The sequence below is a fragment of the Salvelinus alpinus genome, chromosome 1, assembly GCF_045679555.1.
Source record: "Salvelinus alpinus chromosome 1, SLU_Salpinus.1, whole genome shotgun sequence".
Lineage (NCBI taxonomy): Eukaryota > Metazoa > Chordata > Actinopteri > Salmoniformes > Salmonidae > Salvelinus > Salvelinus alpinus.
This window is the reverse complement of record NC_092086.1, coordinates 7947749-7962623: the sequence shown is the minus strand read 5'-3', so window position 1 is coordinate 7962623 and position 14875 is coordinate 7947749. Positions and strand designations below refer to the sequence as shown.

General features: G+C 41.7%; 3 protein-coding genes across 3 annotated transcripts in view; 1 reads left to right on the top strand and 2 right to left on the bottom strand.

Annotated features, from left to right (window-relative positions):
* Nucleotides 1-14486, top strand: part of LOC139540780 (NLR family CARD domain-containing protein 3-like) — a 301765-nt gene extending 287279 nt beyond the window's left edge. Inside the window, exons 4-8 of the mRNA XM_071345146.1 lie at nt 6035-6151; nt 8411-8539; nt 9010-9132; nt 12159-12394; nt 12550-14486. Coding sequence (XP_071201247.1) covers nt 6035-6151; nt 8411-8539; nt 9010-9132; nt 12159-12394; nt 12550-14486 — 2542 coding nt within the window. The remainder of the gene's footprint in view (nt 1-6034; nt 6152-8410; nt 8540-9009; nt 9133-12158; nt 12395-12549) is intronic.
* The window catches only part of LOC139531770 (NLR family CARD domain-containing protein 3-like), a 393069-nt gene that overhangs the window by 148840 nt on the left and 229354 nt on the right, over nt 1-14875 (bottom strand). The window lies entirely within an intron of this gene.
* LOC139537693 (NLR family CARD domain-containing protein 3-like) overlaps nt 1-14875 on the bottom strand; it is a 426333-nt gene that overhangs the window by 349893 nt on the left and 61565 nt on the right. The window lies entirely within an intron of this gene.

Below are 14875 nucleotides of genomic sequence, written 5' to 3'. Positions count from 1 at the left end.
TAAAAATGAAAGTCACCCAGTAAAATTCTACTTCAGTAAAAGTCTAAAAGTATTTGGTTTTAAATATTATTAAGTATCAAAAGTACATTTAATTGCTCAAATATACTTAATTATCAAAGTAAAAGTAAAGTAGTAATAATTTCAATTCCTTTTATTAGATAGCCAGGGGAACACTCCAACACTCAGACATCATTTAAAAACAAAGTATTTGTGTTTAGTGAGTCCGCCAGATCAGAGGCAGTAGGGATGACCAGGGTTGTTCTCTTGATAAGTGTGTGAATTAGACCATTTTCTGTCCTGCTAAGCATTCAAAATGTAACGAGTACTTTTGGGAGTCAGGGAAAATGTATGGAGTAAAAAAATCATTTTCTTCATGAATGTAGTGAAGTAAAAGTAAAAGTTGTTAAAAACATAAATAGTAATATATAAATAGTAAGTAGTACTTTAAAGTATTTAGAAGACAGATAAAAGTGTTAGAAGACAGATAAATGTGTTGATTTGTAGGAACCTGATGGTCTCTGTTGGAAATGTTGTGAAAAGTATCTGGCCTCGGCTATAAATATCTGGCATTACTCATCTCATATGTATATACTGTATTCTATACTATTCTACTGTATCTTAGTCTATGTATTACTCATCTCATATGTATATACTGTATTCTATACTATTCTACTGTATCTTAGTCTATGTATTACTCATCTCATATGTATATACTGTATTCTATACTATTCTACTGTATCTTAGTCTATGTATTACTCATCTCATATGTATATACTGTATTCTATACTATTCTACTGTATCTTAGTCTATGTATTACTCATCTCATATGTATATACTGTATTCTATACTATTCTACTGCATCTTAGTCTATGCCGCTCTGACATTGTGACCAATAACATTTGATTTGATTTGATTTAGATTAGGCTTTATACACTACATGACCAAAAGTATGTGGACACCTGCTAGTCGAACATCTCATTCCAAAATCATGTCCATTCATATGGAGTTGTTCCCCCTTTGCTGCTATAACAGCCTCCACTCTTCTGGGAAGGCTTTCCACTAGATGTTGGAACATTGCTGCGGGGACTTGCTTCCATTCAGCCACAAGAGCATTAGGGAGGTCGGGCACTGATGTTGGGTGATTAGGCCTGGCTCGCATTCGGCGTTCCAATTCATCCCAAAGGTGTTAGATTGGTTGAGGTCAGGGCTCTGTGCAGGCCAGTCAAGTTCATCCACACCGATCTCGACAAGCCATTTCTGTATGGACCTCGCTTTGTGCACAGGGGCATTGTCATGCTGAAACAGGAAATGGCCTTTCACCAAACTGTTTCCACAAAGTTGGAAGCACAGAATCGTCTAGAATGTAATTTTATACTGTAGCGTTAAGATTTCTCTTCACTAGAACTAGGGGGCCCGAACCATGAAAAACAGCCCCAGATCATTATTCCTCCTCCACCAAACTTTACAGTTGGCACTATGCATTCGGGCAGGTTGCGTTTTCCTGGCATCCGCCAAACCCAGATTCGTCCGTTGGACTGCCAGATGGTGAAGCGTGATTCATAACTCCAACGAACACGTTTCCACTGTTCCAGATTCCAATGGTGGCGAGCTTTACACCACTCAAGCAGATGCTTGGCATTGCGCATGATGATCTTGTGTGCGGCTGCTCGACCATGGAAACTAATTTTTAACTAATGAAGCTCCCGACAAACAGTTATTTTGCTGACGTTGCAGTTTGGAACTTGGTAGTGAGTGTTGCAACCGAGGACAGACCATTTTTATGCGCTTCCCCACTCTGCGGGCCCGTTCTGTGAGCTTGTGTGGTCTACCACTTCATGGTTGAGCCGTTGTTGCTCCTAGACGTTTCCACTTCACAATAACAGCACTTACAGTTGACCGGGGCAGCTCTAGCAGGGCAGGAATTTGACAAACTAACTTGTTGGTAAGGTGGCATCCTATGACATTTGTCTATGGAGATTGCATGGCGGTCTGCTCGATTCTATACATCTGTCAGCAGCGGGTGTGGCTGAAATAGCTGAATTCTCTCATTTGAAGGGGTGTCCACATACTATAGCTGAGGTATAGACCTTGATCTGCATATCACTAACAAACTGCTATTATACATTATAACCTAGTCTACTTTATATAATATAAAATCTCTTACTTGATGCAAAAAACCTTTCTGAATGGATCAATGATTTCCCCCTCAGATCAATCATGTCCGTTTTAGCCCTTTTGTCTACATTCTCAGATACATTTAGAAAACAACAGATTGAACGACAATAAATATCCTACTTTTAATTCACACAGATAATTGTGAGACATGGACTTGTGTTGCTGTACTGTCTATAACTACCTTAACAAACAGTGACTATAACTACCTTAACAAACAGCTGTACTGTCTAAAACTACCTTAACAAACAGTGACTTATTATTATTATTATTATTGTTGCTGTACTGTCTATAACTACCTTAACAAACAGTGATTTATTATTATTATTGACAGTTACCATGGAGATGAAATGTCACAACTACATGTTCATGTGATTACATTAAATCACCTGACTGTTTCTATGTCTGTTAGTAAATGTTTTATTTCTCAAAGAAATAATGAATAAATGAAAACCATTGGAAATCAATTATTTGTTGTCACTGTGTTAACCACAACCAACATGCTGGATCTCTGTTTAGGGGACAGTGCTCTAAAATGAGTCTCTCTGTGGAGAGAGAGGGGGGCCCTGCCTCTAAAATGCATCTCTCTGGGGGACATGACACCAAAGCTAAGAGGTAAGATGACAATTTTATGAAGATTTGATTAAGTTTATTTCCAAAATAAATAGCTATCTTAAGATGAATGGACTTACTGTAAATCTCTCTGGATAAGAGCATCTGCTAAATCAGGGGTTCTCAATCCGGGGTCTGTGGAGGTACTGCAGGGGTTCTCAATCCGGGGTCTGTGGAGGTACTGCAGGAGTTCTCAATCCGGGGTCTGTGGAGGTACTGCAGGGGTTCTCAATCCGGGGTCTGTGGAGGTACTGCAGGAGTTCTCAATCCGGGGTCTGTGGAGGTACTGCAGGGGTTCTCAATCCGGGGTCTGTGGAGGTACTGCAGGGGTTCTCAATCCGGGGTCTGTGGAGGTACTGCAGGGGTTCTCAGTCCGGGGTCTGTGGAGGTACTGCAGGGGTTCTCAATCCGGGGTCTGTGGAGGTACTGCAGGGGTTCTCAATCCGGGGTCTGTGGAGGTACTGCAGTGGTTCTCAATCCGGGGTCTGTGGAGGTACTGCAGGGGTTCACAATCCGGGGTCTGTGGAGGTACTGCAGGGGTTCTCAATCCGGGGTCTGTGGAGGTACTGCAGGGGTTCTCAATCCGGGGTCTGTGGAGGTACTGCAGGGGTTCTCAATCCGGGGTCTGTGGAGGTACTGCAGGGGTTCTCAATCTGGGGTCTGTGGAGGTACTGCAGGGGTTCTCAGTCCGGGGTCTGTGGAGGTACTGCAGGGGTTCTCAATCCGGGGTCTGTGGAGGTACTGCAGGGGTTCCACGGCACCCTGACTGTACTCGTTGCAATGTAAGACATTTGATAGAATGTTCACACGACACGACGACTTTGCCTACTCTTAATTATTGCCTAATATAATGGAATGAATATTGTTTTAACCAATTCTGATCGTTGTTACAAGCAGATATTTTACAATATTACCGTTATATCAACACACTCTTCACACCGTTTAACAACTATAAATAGCTTTGGCATAGTAGCATCAAGTCCCTTGCCAATAATGTTGCCTACAACGTTGCAACAATGTTCATTTACATCTAACACATATTACACCCTAGATGCCTTCAATTGACTAATTTATAGCCATGCCCAATTTAGGATTATTTTTTAACAATGTGATGTTGTGCTCCAAAGGGACAACTTGAAATAACATGATGTAGATAATTAAATAATCAAAAGAAAAACGTGTTTATTATACACTCTTAGAAAAGAAGGTTCCTTATAGAACCAAAAAGGCTTCTATCACTTCCTTAATATATGGAACCACTAAAAGTTATATATATTTTTGGGTTCAGTGAAGAAGAACCTCTAGAGTTCTGATCAACGAAAGGTGAATGTTTTGAGGATGTGAACCCAGCAGCCCTCCAGTTGTCAGATCAAGTCCGCACGTTTTTTCCAGTGCCTGGCCAGGGATTCGAACCAGCCACCTTTCGGCCACAGGTCCAACTCCTGCCACAGCTCCAACTCCTTAGCCACTGGGCGAAAACCTGAGTTAATCTTCAGAAATAAGCATGAGTTAATCTGCCAAAATTAAGACAAAATGCTTGAGACATACATGGTATCGCTTGTGATACATAATTATTATACATAAATCATTGTCAAAAGCACAAGACACACTGTTGCATGTAGGTCTATATTATTTATAGATTGATCATATAGAAATATAAAATATTATTTTTAACTACTACAAAGCAATTACATGTGGCGCAGGAACCACTGACTTCAGGGAGAAAACTTGACTTCATGCATAGCTTTAATTTATACCCATAAGTGTAAAATGTCTTTATTCTTAGCACTTATACGACCAATTTTCTACTCTGAGACACATTGGCGATATGGACCCAGATCTCAACATATTGTTATAAAAAAACGTAGAATGTTTGTTTAACATAATAATAAAAAATGAATATTACTAATGTAACCCGCTGTAAAGACTGGGTTTAGTTGATTGTGTTGCACTGCTCATGTCCGCGTTCTGGAACTGTCCGCGTCCCCGTACAGAACTGTCCGCGTCCACGTTCGGTGTGGCGCCAAGCATATTGTCCGGTTACGCGCAGAGTTGTCTGAGGTGATCTTGGGGAATAACGACGAAGTTCACTACAGTGTTGAGACACCGAAGTTCAGTGTTCAATTTCCTTTTTTTATTTACGGTCAGGGACAGTATGAGTGTAGCCAGATCCTTTTCACTCTCTATCCTTGTTTCAATTTGTGGTTCACCGGATTCGTCATTTTCATCGAGACGAGGTACAGAACGACCAGCTAGCTAGCCAAGCTAGTCGGTACAGCTCGGTAAGCTAGCTAGCTACTATACCAGCAGCATCCTAGTTAACTTAGCTAACAATACATAATTATCTCGTTGACGGATGCTGGCTACCTCTGTCCGGTTCTCCTCTCTTCACTAGATGGACGGTAACTTTAGTGTTTAACCCCTCTGTGTCCAAGGACCAATCTTTTGAATATTATTTTCAGGGCGCCTCAATAGCAGGTATTGAACACCGGGTAAATTATCACTAGTCAGAGCCTCAACCTCAGTAAACATTCATTATAAAACACATCTTAATATCTGATATTGCGAGTAAACAACCTCGGAATAGAAAAGACAAGAGTGCGTCTTCCAGCCCACCAATAAATTACATAATTCAACCCTCCCGGTTAGTAAATTTACCTCAACATGCCCTTCGCTTTTAGATAAAAACAGATAATAATAAACATGAATCATCATTATATTACTTCACAGTAATCTGTTAAATGCTTTTTCAGTCCTTCCTCTTGCGTTAGCAGTGTGGAAAGGGACAGAAAGAAGCACACAGGAGTTTTCCTGTGAGGGGGAGTGGTGGTGTATCCAGGGAGAAAACTAAACTAATCTTCTGAAATGTCATTTGTGGTCTTATGCTGCCATCTATTGGAATTCTGCAGCAACTGCAGTAGTACTGTCATTGTGTAATTCCTTACTAAAGTAGTAATTACTCAGAATTGTAAAATATACAATCTTCTAGATAATTTATCACTCACAACCATAAAATAACCACTTATAGCATAACAAACAATTAAACTGACATAAACCAAAAACACCATACATTTCGTTTATTTAGTTAATTACCAAATTGAGCCGATCGGTCACATTTTAGAGTGAGGCAGATATATAGCATTTTGCAAAAAAAACATGATTGATGTCTCTCTGAAATGAAACCATCTGATAGATTTTAAACAAATCCCTGTCTGTGAGAGATGTAATGTTTGTCTCTGTTGTGTTGAAGCCCAATCAAGCAGGAGAGACCAGCCTCCCCTGTTCCCAGCTGTGTGTCCATGAAGAGTGACAGGTCTATGGATAAACCTATAAACTTTAGAGCGGGAGACTTTTCTACTGAACAAAGGTAAGAAGAACTCATGGGTCATGGTCAGTGAGTTAAACAACACTGTCTCTAGTCATTTCTCCTCTCCCATTTTCCCATTTATTGTTGTTGTTTTCATAATCCATAGGCTAATCCCTTTGTCCATTTTCATAGTCCTAAAACAATATTAAACAAACACAACATTCCCTCCCTGTGTGTGTGTGTGTGTGTGTGTGTGTGTGTGTGTGTGTGTGTGTGTGTGTGTGTGTGTGTGTGTGTGTGTGTGTGTGTGTGTGTGTGTGTGTGTGTGTGTGCACTCCCTGGATGAGGAGATGTAATCTCTATCCTGATAGCCTAGTCACTTTTACCCCTACCTACATGTACATATTACCTCAATTACCTCAACAACCTGGTACCCTGCACATTGACTCAGTACTGGTACTCCTTATAGTCTCATTATTACCTCAACTACCTGGTACCCCTGCACATTGACTCAGTACTGGTACTCCTTATAGTCTCATTATTACCTCAACTACCTGGTACCCCTGCACATTGACTCAGTACTGGTACTCCTTATAGTCTCATTATTACCTCAACTACCTGGTACCCTGCACATTGACTCAGTACTGGTACTCCTTATAGTCTCATTATTACCTCAACTACCTGGTACCCCTGCACATTGACTCAGTACTGGTACTCCTTATAGTCTCATTATTACCTCAACTACCTGGTACCCTGCACATTGACTCAGTACTGGTTCTCCTTATAGCCTCATTATTACCTCAACTACCTGGTACCCCTGCACATTGACTCAGTACTGGTTCTCCTTATAGTCTCATTATTACTTCAACTACCTGGTACCCCTGCACATTGACTCAGTTCTGGTACTCCTTATAGTCTCATTATTTCCTCAACTATCTGGTACCCCTGCACATTGACTCAGTACTGGTACTCCTTATAGCCTCATTATTACCTCAACTACCTGGTACCCTGCACATTGACTCAGTACTGGTACTCCTTATAGTCTCATTATTACCTAAACTACCTGGTACCCTGCACATTGACTCAGTACTGGTACTCCTTATAGTCTCATTATTACCTCAACTACCTGGTACCCTGCACATTGACTCAGTACTGGTACTCCTTATAGTCTCATTATTACCTCAACTACCTGGTACCCTGCACATTGACTCAGTACTGGTACTCCTTATAGTCTCATTATTACCTCAACTACCTGGTACCCCTGCACATTGACTCAGTACTGGTACTCCTTATAGTCTCATTATTACCTCAACTACCTGGTACCCTGCACATTGACTCAGTACTGGTACTCCTTATAGCCTCATTATTACCTCAACTACCTGGTACCCCTGCACATTGACTCAGTACTGGTACTCCTTATAGGCTCATTATTACCTCAACTACCTGGTACCCTGCACATTGACTCAGTACTGGTACTCCTTATAGTCTCATTACTACCTCAACTACCTGGTACCCTGCACATTGACTCAGTACTGGTTCTCCTTATAGCCTCATTATTACCTCAACTACCTGGTACCCCTGCACATTGACTCAGTACTGGTACTCCTTATAGTCTCATTATTACCTCAACTACCTGGTACCCCTGCACATTGACTCAGTACTGGTACTCCTTATAGTCTCATTATTACCTCAACTACCTGGTACCCCTGCACATTGACTCAGTACTGGTACTCCTTATAGTCTCATTATTTCCTCAACTATCTGGTACCCCTGCACATTGACTCAGTACTGGTACTCCTTATAGTCTCATTATTTCCTCAACTATCTGGTACCCCTGTACATTGACTCAGTACTGGTACTCCTTATAGTCTCATTATTACCTCAACTACCTGGTACCCCTGCACATTGACTCAGTACTGGTACTCCTTATAGTCTCATTATTTCCTCAACTACCTGGTACCCCTGCACATTGACTCAGTACTGGTACTCAGCATTTTGTTTGTTGCTTTATATAATGGCCTAAATTTTAGTGCTTTATGTAATGTATGTCATCTATTGATATATAATGTTTATATATTTTAATGCTTCATGTAATATATGTTATCTATTGATATATAATGTTGATATATTTTAATGCTTTATATAATGTATCTAATCTATTGATATATAATGTTGATATAGTTTAATGCTTTATGTAATGTATCTAATCTATTGATATATAATGTTGATATAGTTTAATGCTTTATGTAATGTATATAATCTATTGATATATAATGTTTATATATTTTATGAGACATGGTGATTCATTATGTTTTCCAGAATCTCCAACCAAACTCAGTCTCTCCAGAGACCAGTCTCTCCAGTACCCAGTCATCTGTCCATGAAGAGTGACTTCTCTATGGATCATCCTATTTATTTTAGTGATGGATCAGGGACCTTTGACCCCAGGTAAGTTACTGGTCAGAAATGATGATATTACTGTTGAAGAGGAGATTCTTCAGGATCTGAAACCAGATGTATTTTGTGTATCTGAGTATATACTGTAAAGCATCTGCTTATCATTTGTTGTTTATGTCATATATTTGAAGACACTGAGTGGACAAAACATTATGAACACCTGCTTTTTCCACGACGTAGATTGACAAGGTGAATCCAGGTGAAAGCAATGATCCCTTATTGACGTCACTTGTTAAATCCACTTCAATCTGTGTAGATGAAGGGGAGGTTACAGGTTAAATAATTAGCATCAAGCCTTGAGACAGTTGAGACATGGATTGTGTATGTGTGCCATTCAGAGGGTGAATGAGCAAATCAAACTATTGAAGTGTCTTTGAACGGGGTAGTTGGTCTGAGGCACACTGGTCTGTGAAGAATCTAACATTCTAGTAATGGCTCTGTGGACATGTTATTCATTCCAGAGGCTTCTACCACACTCAGACAGCACAGTATACTGTTCCCATCTGTCTGTCTATGAACAGTGACTTCTCCATGGATCGTCCTGTTAATTCCAGTGGTGGTGGATCAGTTACCTTTGACCGAAGGTACGTCATCAAATGTTTGTTGTTGTAATGTGTAATTTGAGAATGTTCAAGATGTCTCTCTCTCTCCTTTATCTCTGTATTGGATGGTCTACTCTGTTAGAGGATCAGTATCTCTCTCCTTTATCTCTGTAGTGGATGGTCTACTCTGTTAGAGGATCAGTATCTCTCTCTCCTTTATCTCTGTAGTGGATGGTCTACTCTGTTAGAGGTTCAGTATCTCTCTCTCCTGTATCTCTATAGTGGATGGTCTACTCTGCCAGAGGATCAGTATCTCTCTCTCCTTTATCTCTGTAGTGGATGGTCTACTCTGTTAGAGGATCAGTATCTCTCTCTCCTTTATCTCTGTAGTGGATGGTCTACTCTGTTAGAGGATCAGTATCTCTCTCTCCTTTATCTCTGTAGCGGATGGTCTACTCTGTTAGAGGATCAGTATCTCTCTCTCTCCTTTATCTCTGTAGTGGATGGTCTACTCTGTTAGAGGATCAGTATCTCTCTCTCCTTTATCTCTGTAGTGGATGGTCTACTCTGTTAGAGGAACAGTATCTCTCTCTCCTTTATCTCTGTAGTGGATGGTCTACTCTGTTAGAGGATCAGTATCTCTCTCCTTTATCTCTGTAGTGGATGGTCTACTCTGTTAGAGGATCAGTATCTCTCTCTCTCCTTTATCTCTGTAGTGGATGGTCTACTCTGCTAGAGGATCAGTATCTCTCTCCTTTATCTCTGTAGTGGATGGTCTACTCTGCTAGAGGATCAGTATCTCTCTCTCCTTTATCTCTGTAGTGGATGGTCTACTCTGTTAGAGGATCAGTATCTCTCTCTCCTTTATCTCTAGTGGATGGTCTACTCTGTTAGAGGATCAGTATCTCTCTCCTTTATCTCTATAGTGGATGGTCTACTCTGTTAGAGGATCAGTATCTCTCTCTCCTTTATCTCTGTAGTGGATGGTCTACTCTGTTAGAGGATCAGTATCTCTCTCTCCTTTATCTCTGTAGTGGATGGTCTACTCTGTTAGAGGATCAGTATCTCTCTCCTTTATCTCTGTAGTGGATGGTCTACTCTGTTAGAGGATCAGTATCTCTCTCTCTCCTTTATCTCTGTAGTGGATGGTCTACTCTGTTAGAGGATCAGTATCTCTCTCTCTCCTTTATCTCTGTAGTGGATGGTCTACTCTGTTAGAGGATCAGTATCTCTCTCTCCTTTCTCTCTGTAGTGGATGGTCTACTCTGCTAGAGGATCAGTATCTCTCTCTCCTTTATCTCTGTAGTGGATGGTCTACTCTGTTAGAGGATCAGTATCTCTCTCTCCTTTATCTCTAGTGGATGGTCTACTCTGTTAGAGGATCAGTATCTCTCTCTCCTTTATCTCTGTAGTGGATGGTCTACTCTGTTAGAGGATCAGTATCTATCTCTCCTTTATCTCTGTAGTGGATGGTCTACTCTGTTAGAGGATCAGTATCTCCCTCTCCTTTATCTCTGTAGTGGATGGTCTACTCTGTTAGAGGATCAGTATCTCTCTCTCCTTTATCTCTGTAGTGGATGGTCTACTCTGTTAGAGGATCAGTATCTCTCTCTCTCCTTTATCTCTGTAGTGGATGGTCTACTCTGTTAGAGGATCAGTATCTCTCTCTCCTTTATCTCTGTAGTGGATGGTCTACTCTGTTAGAGGATCAGTATCTCTCTCCTTTATCTCTGTAGTGGATGGTCTACTCTGTTAGAGGATCAGTATCTCTCTACTTTATCTCTGTAGTGGATGGTCTACTCTGTTAGAGGATCAGTATCTCTCTCCTTTATCTCTGTAGTGGATGGTCTACTCTGCCAGAGGATCAGTTTCTCTCTCTCCTTTATCTCTGTAGTGGATGGTCTACTCTGTTAGAGGATCAGTATCTCTCTCTCCTTTATCTCTGTAGTGGATGGTCTACTCTGTTAGAGGATCAGTATCTCTCTCTCCTTTATCTCTGTAGTGGATGGTCTACTCTGTTAGAGGATCAGTATCTCTCTCCTTTATCTCTGTAGTGGATGGTCTACTCTGTTAGAGGATCAATATCTCTCTCTCTCCTTTATCTCTGTAGTGGATGGTCTACTCTGCTAGAGGATCAGTATCTCTCTCCTTTATCTCTAGTGGATGGTCTACTCTGTTAGAGGATCAGTATCTCTCTCCTTTATCTCTGTAGTGGATGGTCTACTCTTTTAGAGGATCAGTGTCTCTCTCTCTCCTTTATCTCTGTAGTGGATGGTCTACTCTGCTAGAGGATCAGTATCTCTCTCTCCTTTATCTCTGTAGTGGATGGTCTACTCTGTTAGAGGATCAGTATCTCTCTCTCCTTTATCTCTGTAGTGGATGGTCTACTCTGTTAGAGGATCAGTATCTCTCTCCTTTATCTCTGTAGTGGATGGTCTACTCTGTTAGAGGATCAGTATCTCTCTCTCCTTTATCTCTAGTGGATGGTCTACTCTGTTAGAGGATCAGTATCTCTCTCTCCTTTATCTCTGTAGTGGATGGTCTACTCTGTTAGAGGATCAGTATCTCTCTCTCCTTTATCTCTGTAGTGGATGGTCTACTCTGTTAGAGGATCAGTATCTCTCTCTCCTTTATCTCTGTAGTGGATGGTCTACTCTGTTAGAGGATCAGTATCTCTCTCTCCTTTATCTCTGTAGTGGATGGTCTACTCTGTTAGAGGATCAGTATCTCTCTCTCTCCTTTATCTCTGTAGTGGATGGTCTACTCTGTTAGAGGATCAGTATCTCTCTCTCATTTATCTCTGTAGTGGATGGTCTACTCTGCTAGAGGATCAGTATCTCTCTCCTTTATCTCTGTAGTGGATGGTCTACTCTGTTAGAGGATCAGTATCTCTCTCCTTTATCTCTGTAGTGGATGGTCTACTCTGCTAGAGGATCAGTATCTCTCTCCTTTATCTCTGTAGTGGATGGTCTACTCTGTTAGAGGATCAGTATCTCTCTCCTTTATCTCTGTAGTGGATGGTCTACTCTGTTAGAGGATCAGTATCTCTCTCTCCTTTATCTCTGTAGTGGATGGTCTACTCTGCCAAAGGATCAGTCCAGGTGTGCAGTGTGTCAGCAGGTTCTGAGGGATCCAGTCTCTATCACCTGTGGACACAGGTTCTGCAGACAGTGCATCACCAGATACTGGGAGAAACCTGCTCCTTCAGGAGACTATGACTGTCCTCAATGTAGAAAGAGATCCAGAACACGTCCTGTACTACAGCCCCTGAGTGAACCCAATGATGCAAGAGGCTCTGAAAACAGTAAGAACACTTGCAGGCCTGTGCTAGGTCAATACCTCAATATGATTTAAATGTTAACTACAATAATATTAGATCATGTCAGTTACTGTAGTAAGTTACTTTTCATCCTGTCAATGAATGTGTCTCATACACATCCTTTTCCTCTTCCCTTGTAGTGGATGACAGCCTGCAGAGAGCTATAGTAAACCATAAAGACAGTCTGCAGAGAGCTGTAGTAAACCTCAAAGACAGCCTGCAGAGAGCTGTAGTAAACCATAAAGACAGCCTGCAGAGAGCTATGGTAAACCATAAAGACAGCCTGCAGAGAGCTATGGTAAACCATAAAGACAGCCTGAGAAGGAGGTATGAATGTGTGATAGAAGGCATCGAAACAGCAGGGAACCAAACTCCCCTCAACAGGATTTACACAGAGCTCTACATCACAGAAGGAGAGAGTGAAGGAGTTAACAATGAACATGAGGTGTGGCAGCTAGAGACAGCATCCAGGACACCAACCTCACATGACACAGCAATCCACTGCAATGACATCTTTAAACCCTTACCTGGCCAAGAGACAAGCATCAGAACTGTGCTGACGAAGGGCATCGCTGGCATCGGAAAAACTGTCTCTGTGCAGAAGTTCATCCTAGACTGGGCTGAAGGGAAGGCAAACCAAGATGTGGAGATCATATTTGTGCTTCCTTTCCGGGAGCTGAACTTGATCAAAGATCTCCAGTACAGTCTTCTTAGACTTTTAAATGACTTCCACACAGAACTAGACATAGGCAATGCAGAGAAACTCACTGCCTGTAAAGCTATGTTCATCTTTGATGGTTTGGATGAAAGCAGACTTCCATTGGATTTCCAGCACAATGAAAAGGTGTCTGATGTCACCCAGACATCATCTGTTGATGTTCTGCTGACCAACCTCATCAAGGGGAATCTGCTTCCCTCTGCTCTCCTGTGGATAACCTCCCGACCAGCAGCAACCAATCAGATCCCCCCTAAGTGTGTTGACCAGGTGACAGAGGTACGAGGGTTCAATGACCCACAGAAGGAGGAGTACTTCAGGAAGAGATTCAGTGATGAGGACCTGGCCAGCAGAATCATCTCACACATAAAGACATCAAGGAGCCTCCACATCATGTGCCACATGCCAGTCTTCTGTTGGATTTCTGCAATAGTCCTTGAACACATGTTGAGTACAGACAAGAGGAGAGAGATGCCCACGACTCTGACTGAGATGTCCATACACTTCCTGCTCATTCAGACCAGCCTGAAGAACCAGAAGTATCATGGAAGAGATGAGATGGATCAGGAGGAGCTCATGGAGTCAGATAAGGAAGTTCTTCTGAAGCTGGGCAAGCTGGCGTTTGAAAATCTGGAGAAGGGTAATCTCATGTTCTATGAAGAAGACCTGAAAGAGTGTGGCATTGATGTCAGAGAAGCCTCAGTGTACTCAGGAGTGTGCACACAAATCTTTAAAGAAGAGTCTGTGTTATTTCAGAGAGTGGTGTACTGCTTTGTTCATCTGAGCATTCAGGAGTTTCTCTCAGCTGTCTACATGTACCATTGTTACACAACCAAGAACATGGATGCACTGAAGCCCTTCCTCAAGAGAAAGTCTAGAGCCGCGTCTGAAGAGCTAACCTTGGATGAGCTGCTGAAGAGTACAGTGGATAAAGCCTTGGAGAGTAAGAATGGACACCTGGACCTTTTTGTCCGCTTCCTTCATGGCATGTCACTGGAGTCCAATCAGAAACTCCTACGAGGTCTGGTGACACAGACAGAAAGCAGTCCAGAGAGCGTCCAGAAAACGATCCGATCCCTTAAGGTGATGCAGAGGAAGAACATCTCCCCTGAGAGGTGCATCAATCTCTTCCACTGTCTGATAGAGATGAAAGACCATTCAGTACAGGAGGAAATCCAAGCGTACTTGAGGTCAGAGAACAGATCCAAAAACCTCTCCCTTGCTCAGTGTTCAGCGCTGGCCTACATGCTGCAGATATCAGAGGAGGTTCTGGAGGTGTTTAACCTGAAGGAATACAAGACATCAGAGGAGGGTCGTAGGAGACTGGTCCCAGCTGTGAGAGGCTGCAGGAAAGCTCTGTAAGTATTCATGTAAATATCGCACCCCAAAATAAATTGTAGTTATAGCAGTATTTTCATTGGCTGACTGGCTCTGTAAGTAGTCATGTGACTATCCCTCAGACCAAACATTACTGTATGAAGGAACAACAGTATTTTCATTGGCTGAATAAACTTTCTATCAGCTGAAAACTCTTAAACTATAATACAAACTGATCAGAAATGTTATAGCATTGAACCATGAATGTACGATATACACATTATTAGTGTCTGGGTAACAGTGTAAGCAGGGAAAGCTAACTGTAACATTTTAATACAACCTGTCTGTTGTTGTATTTCTTCTGTGTTTGCAGACTCACTGACTGTAAACTCACAGACACATCCTGTAAAGTGTTGGCCTCAGTTCTCAGTTCA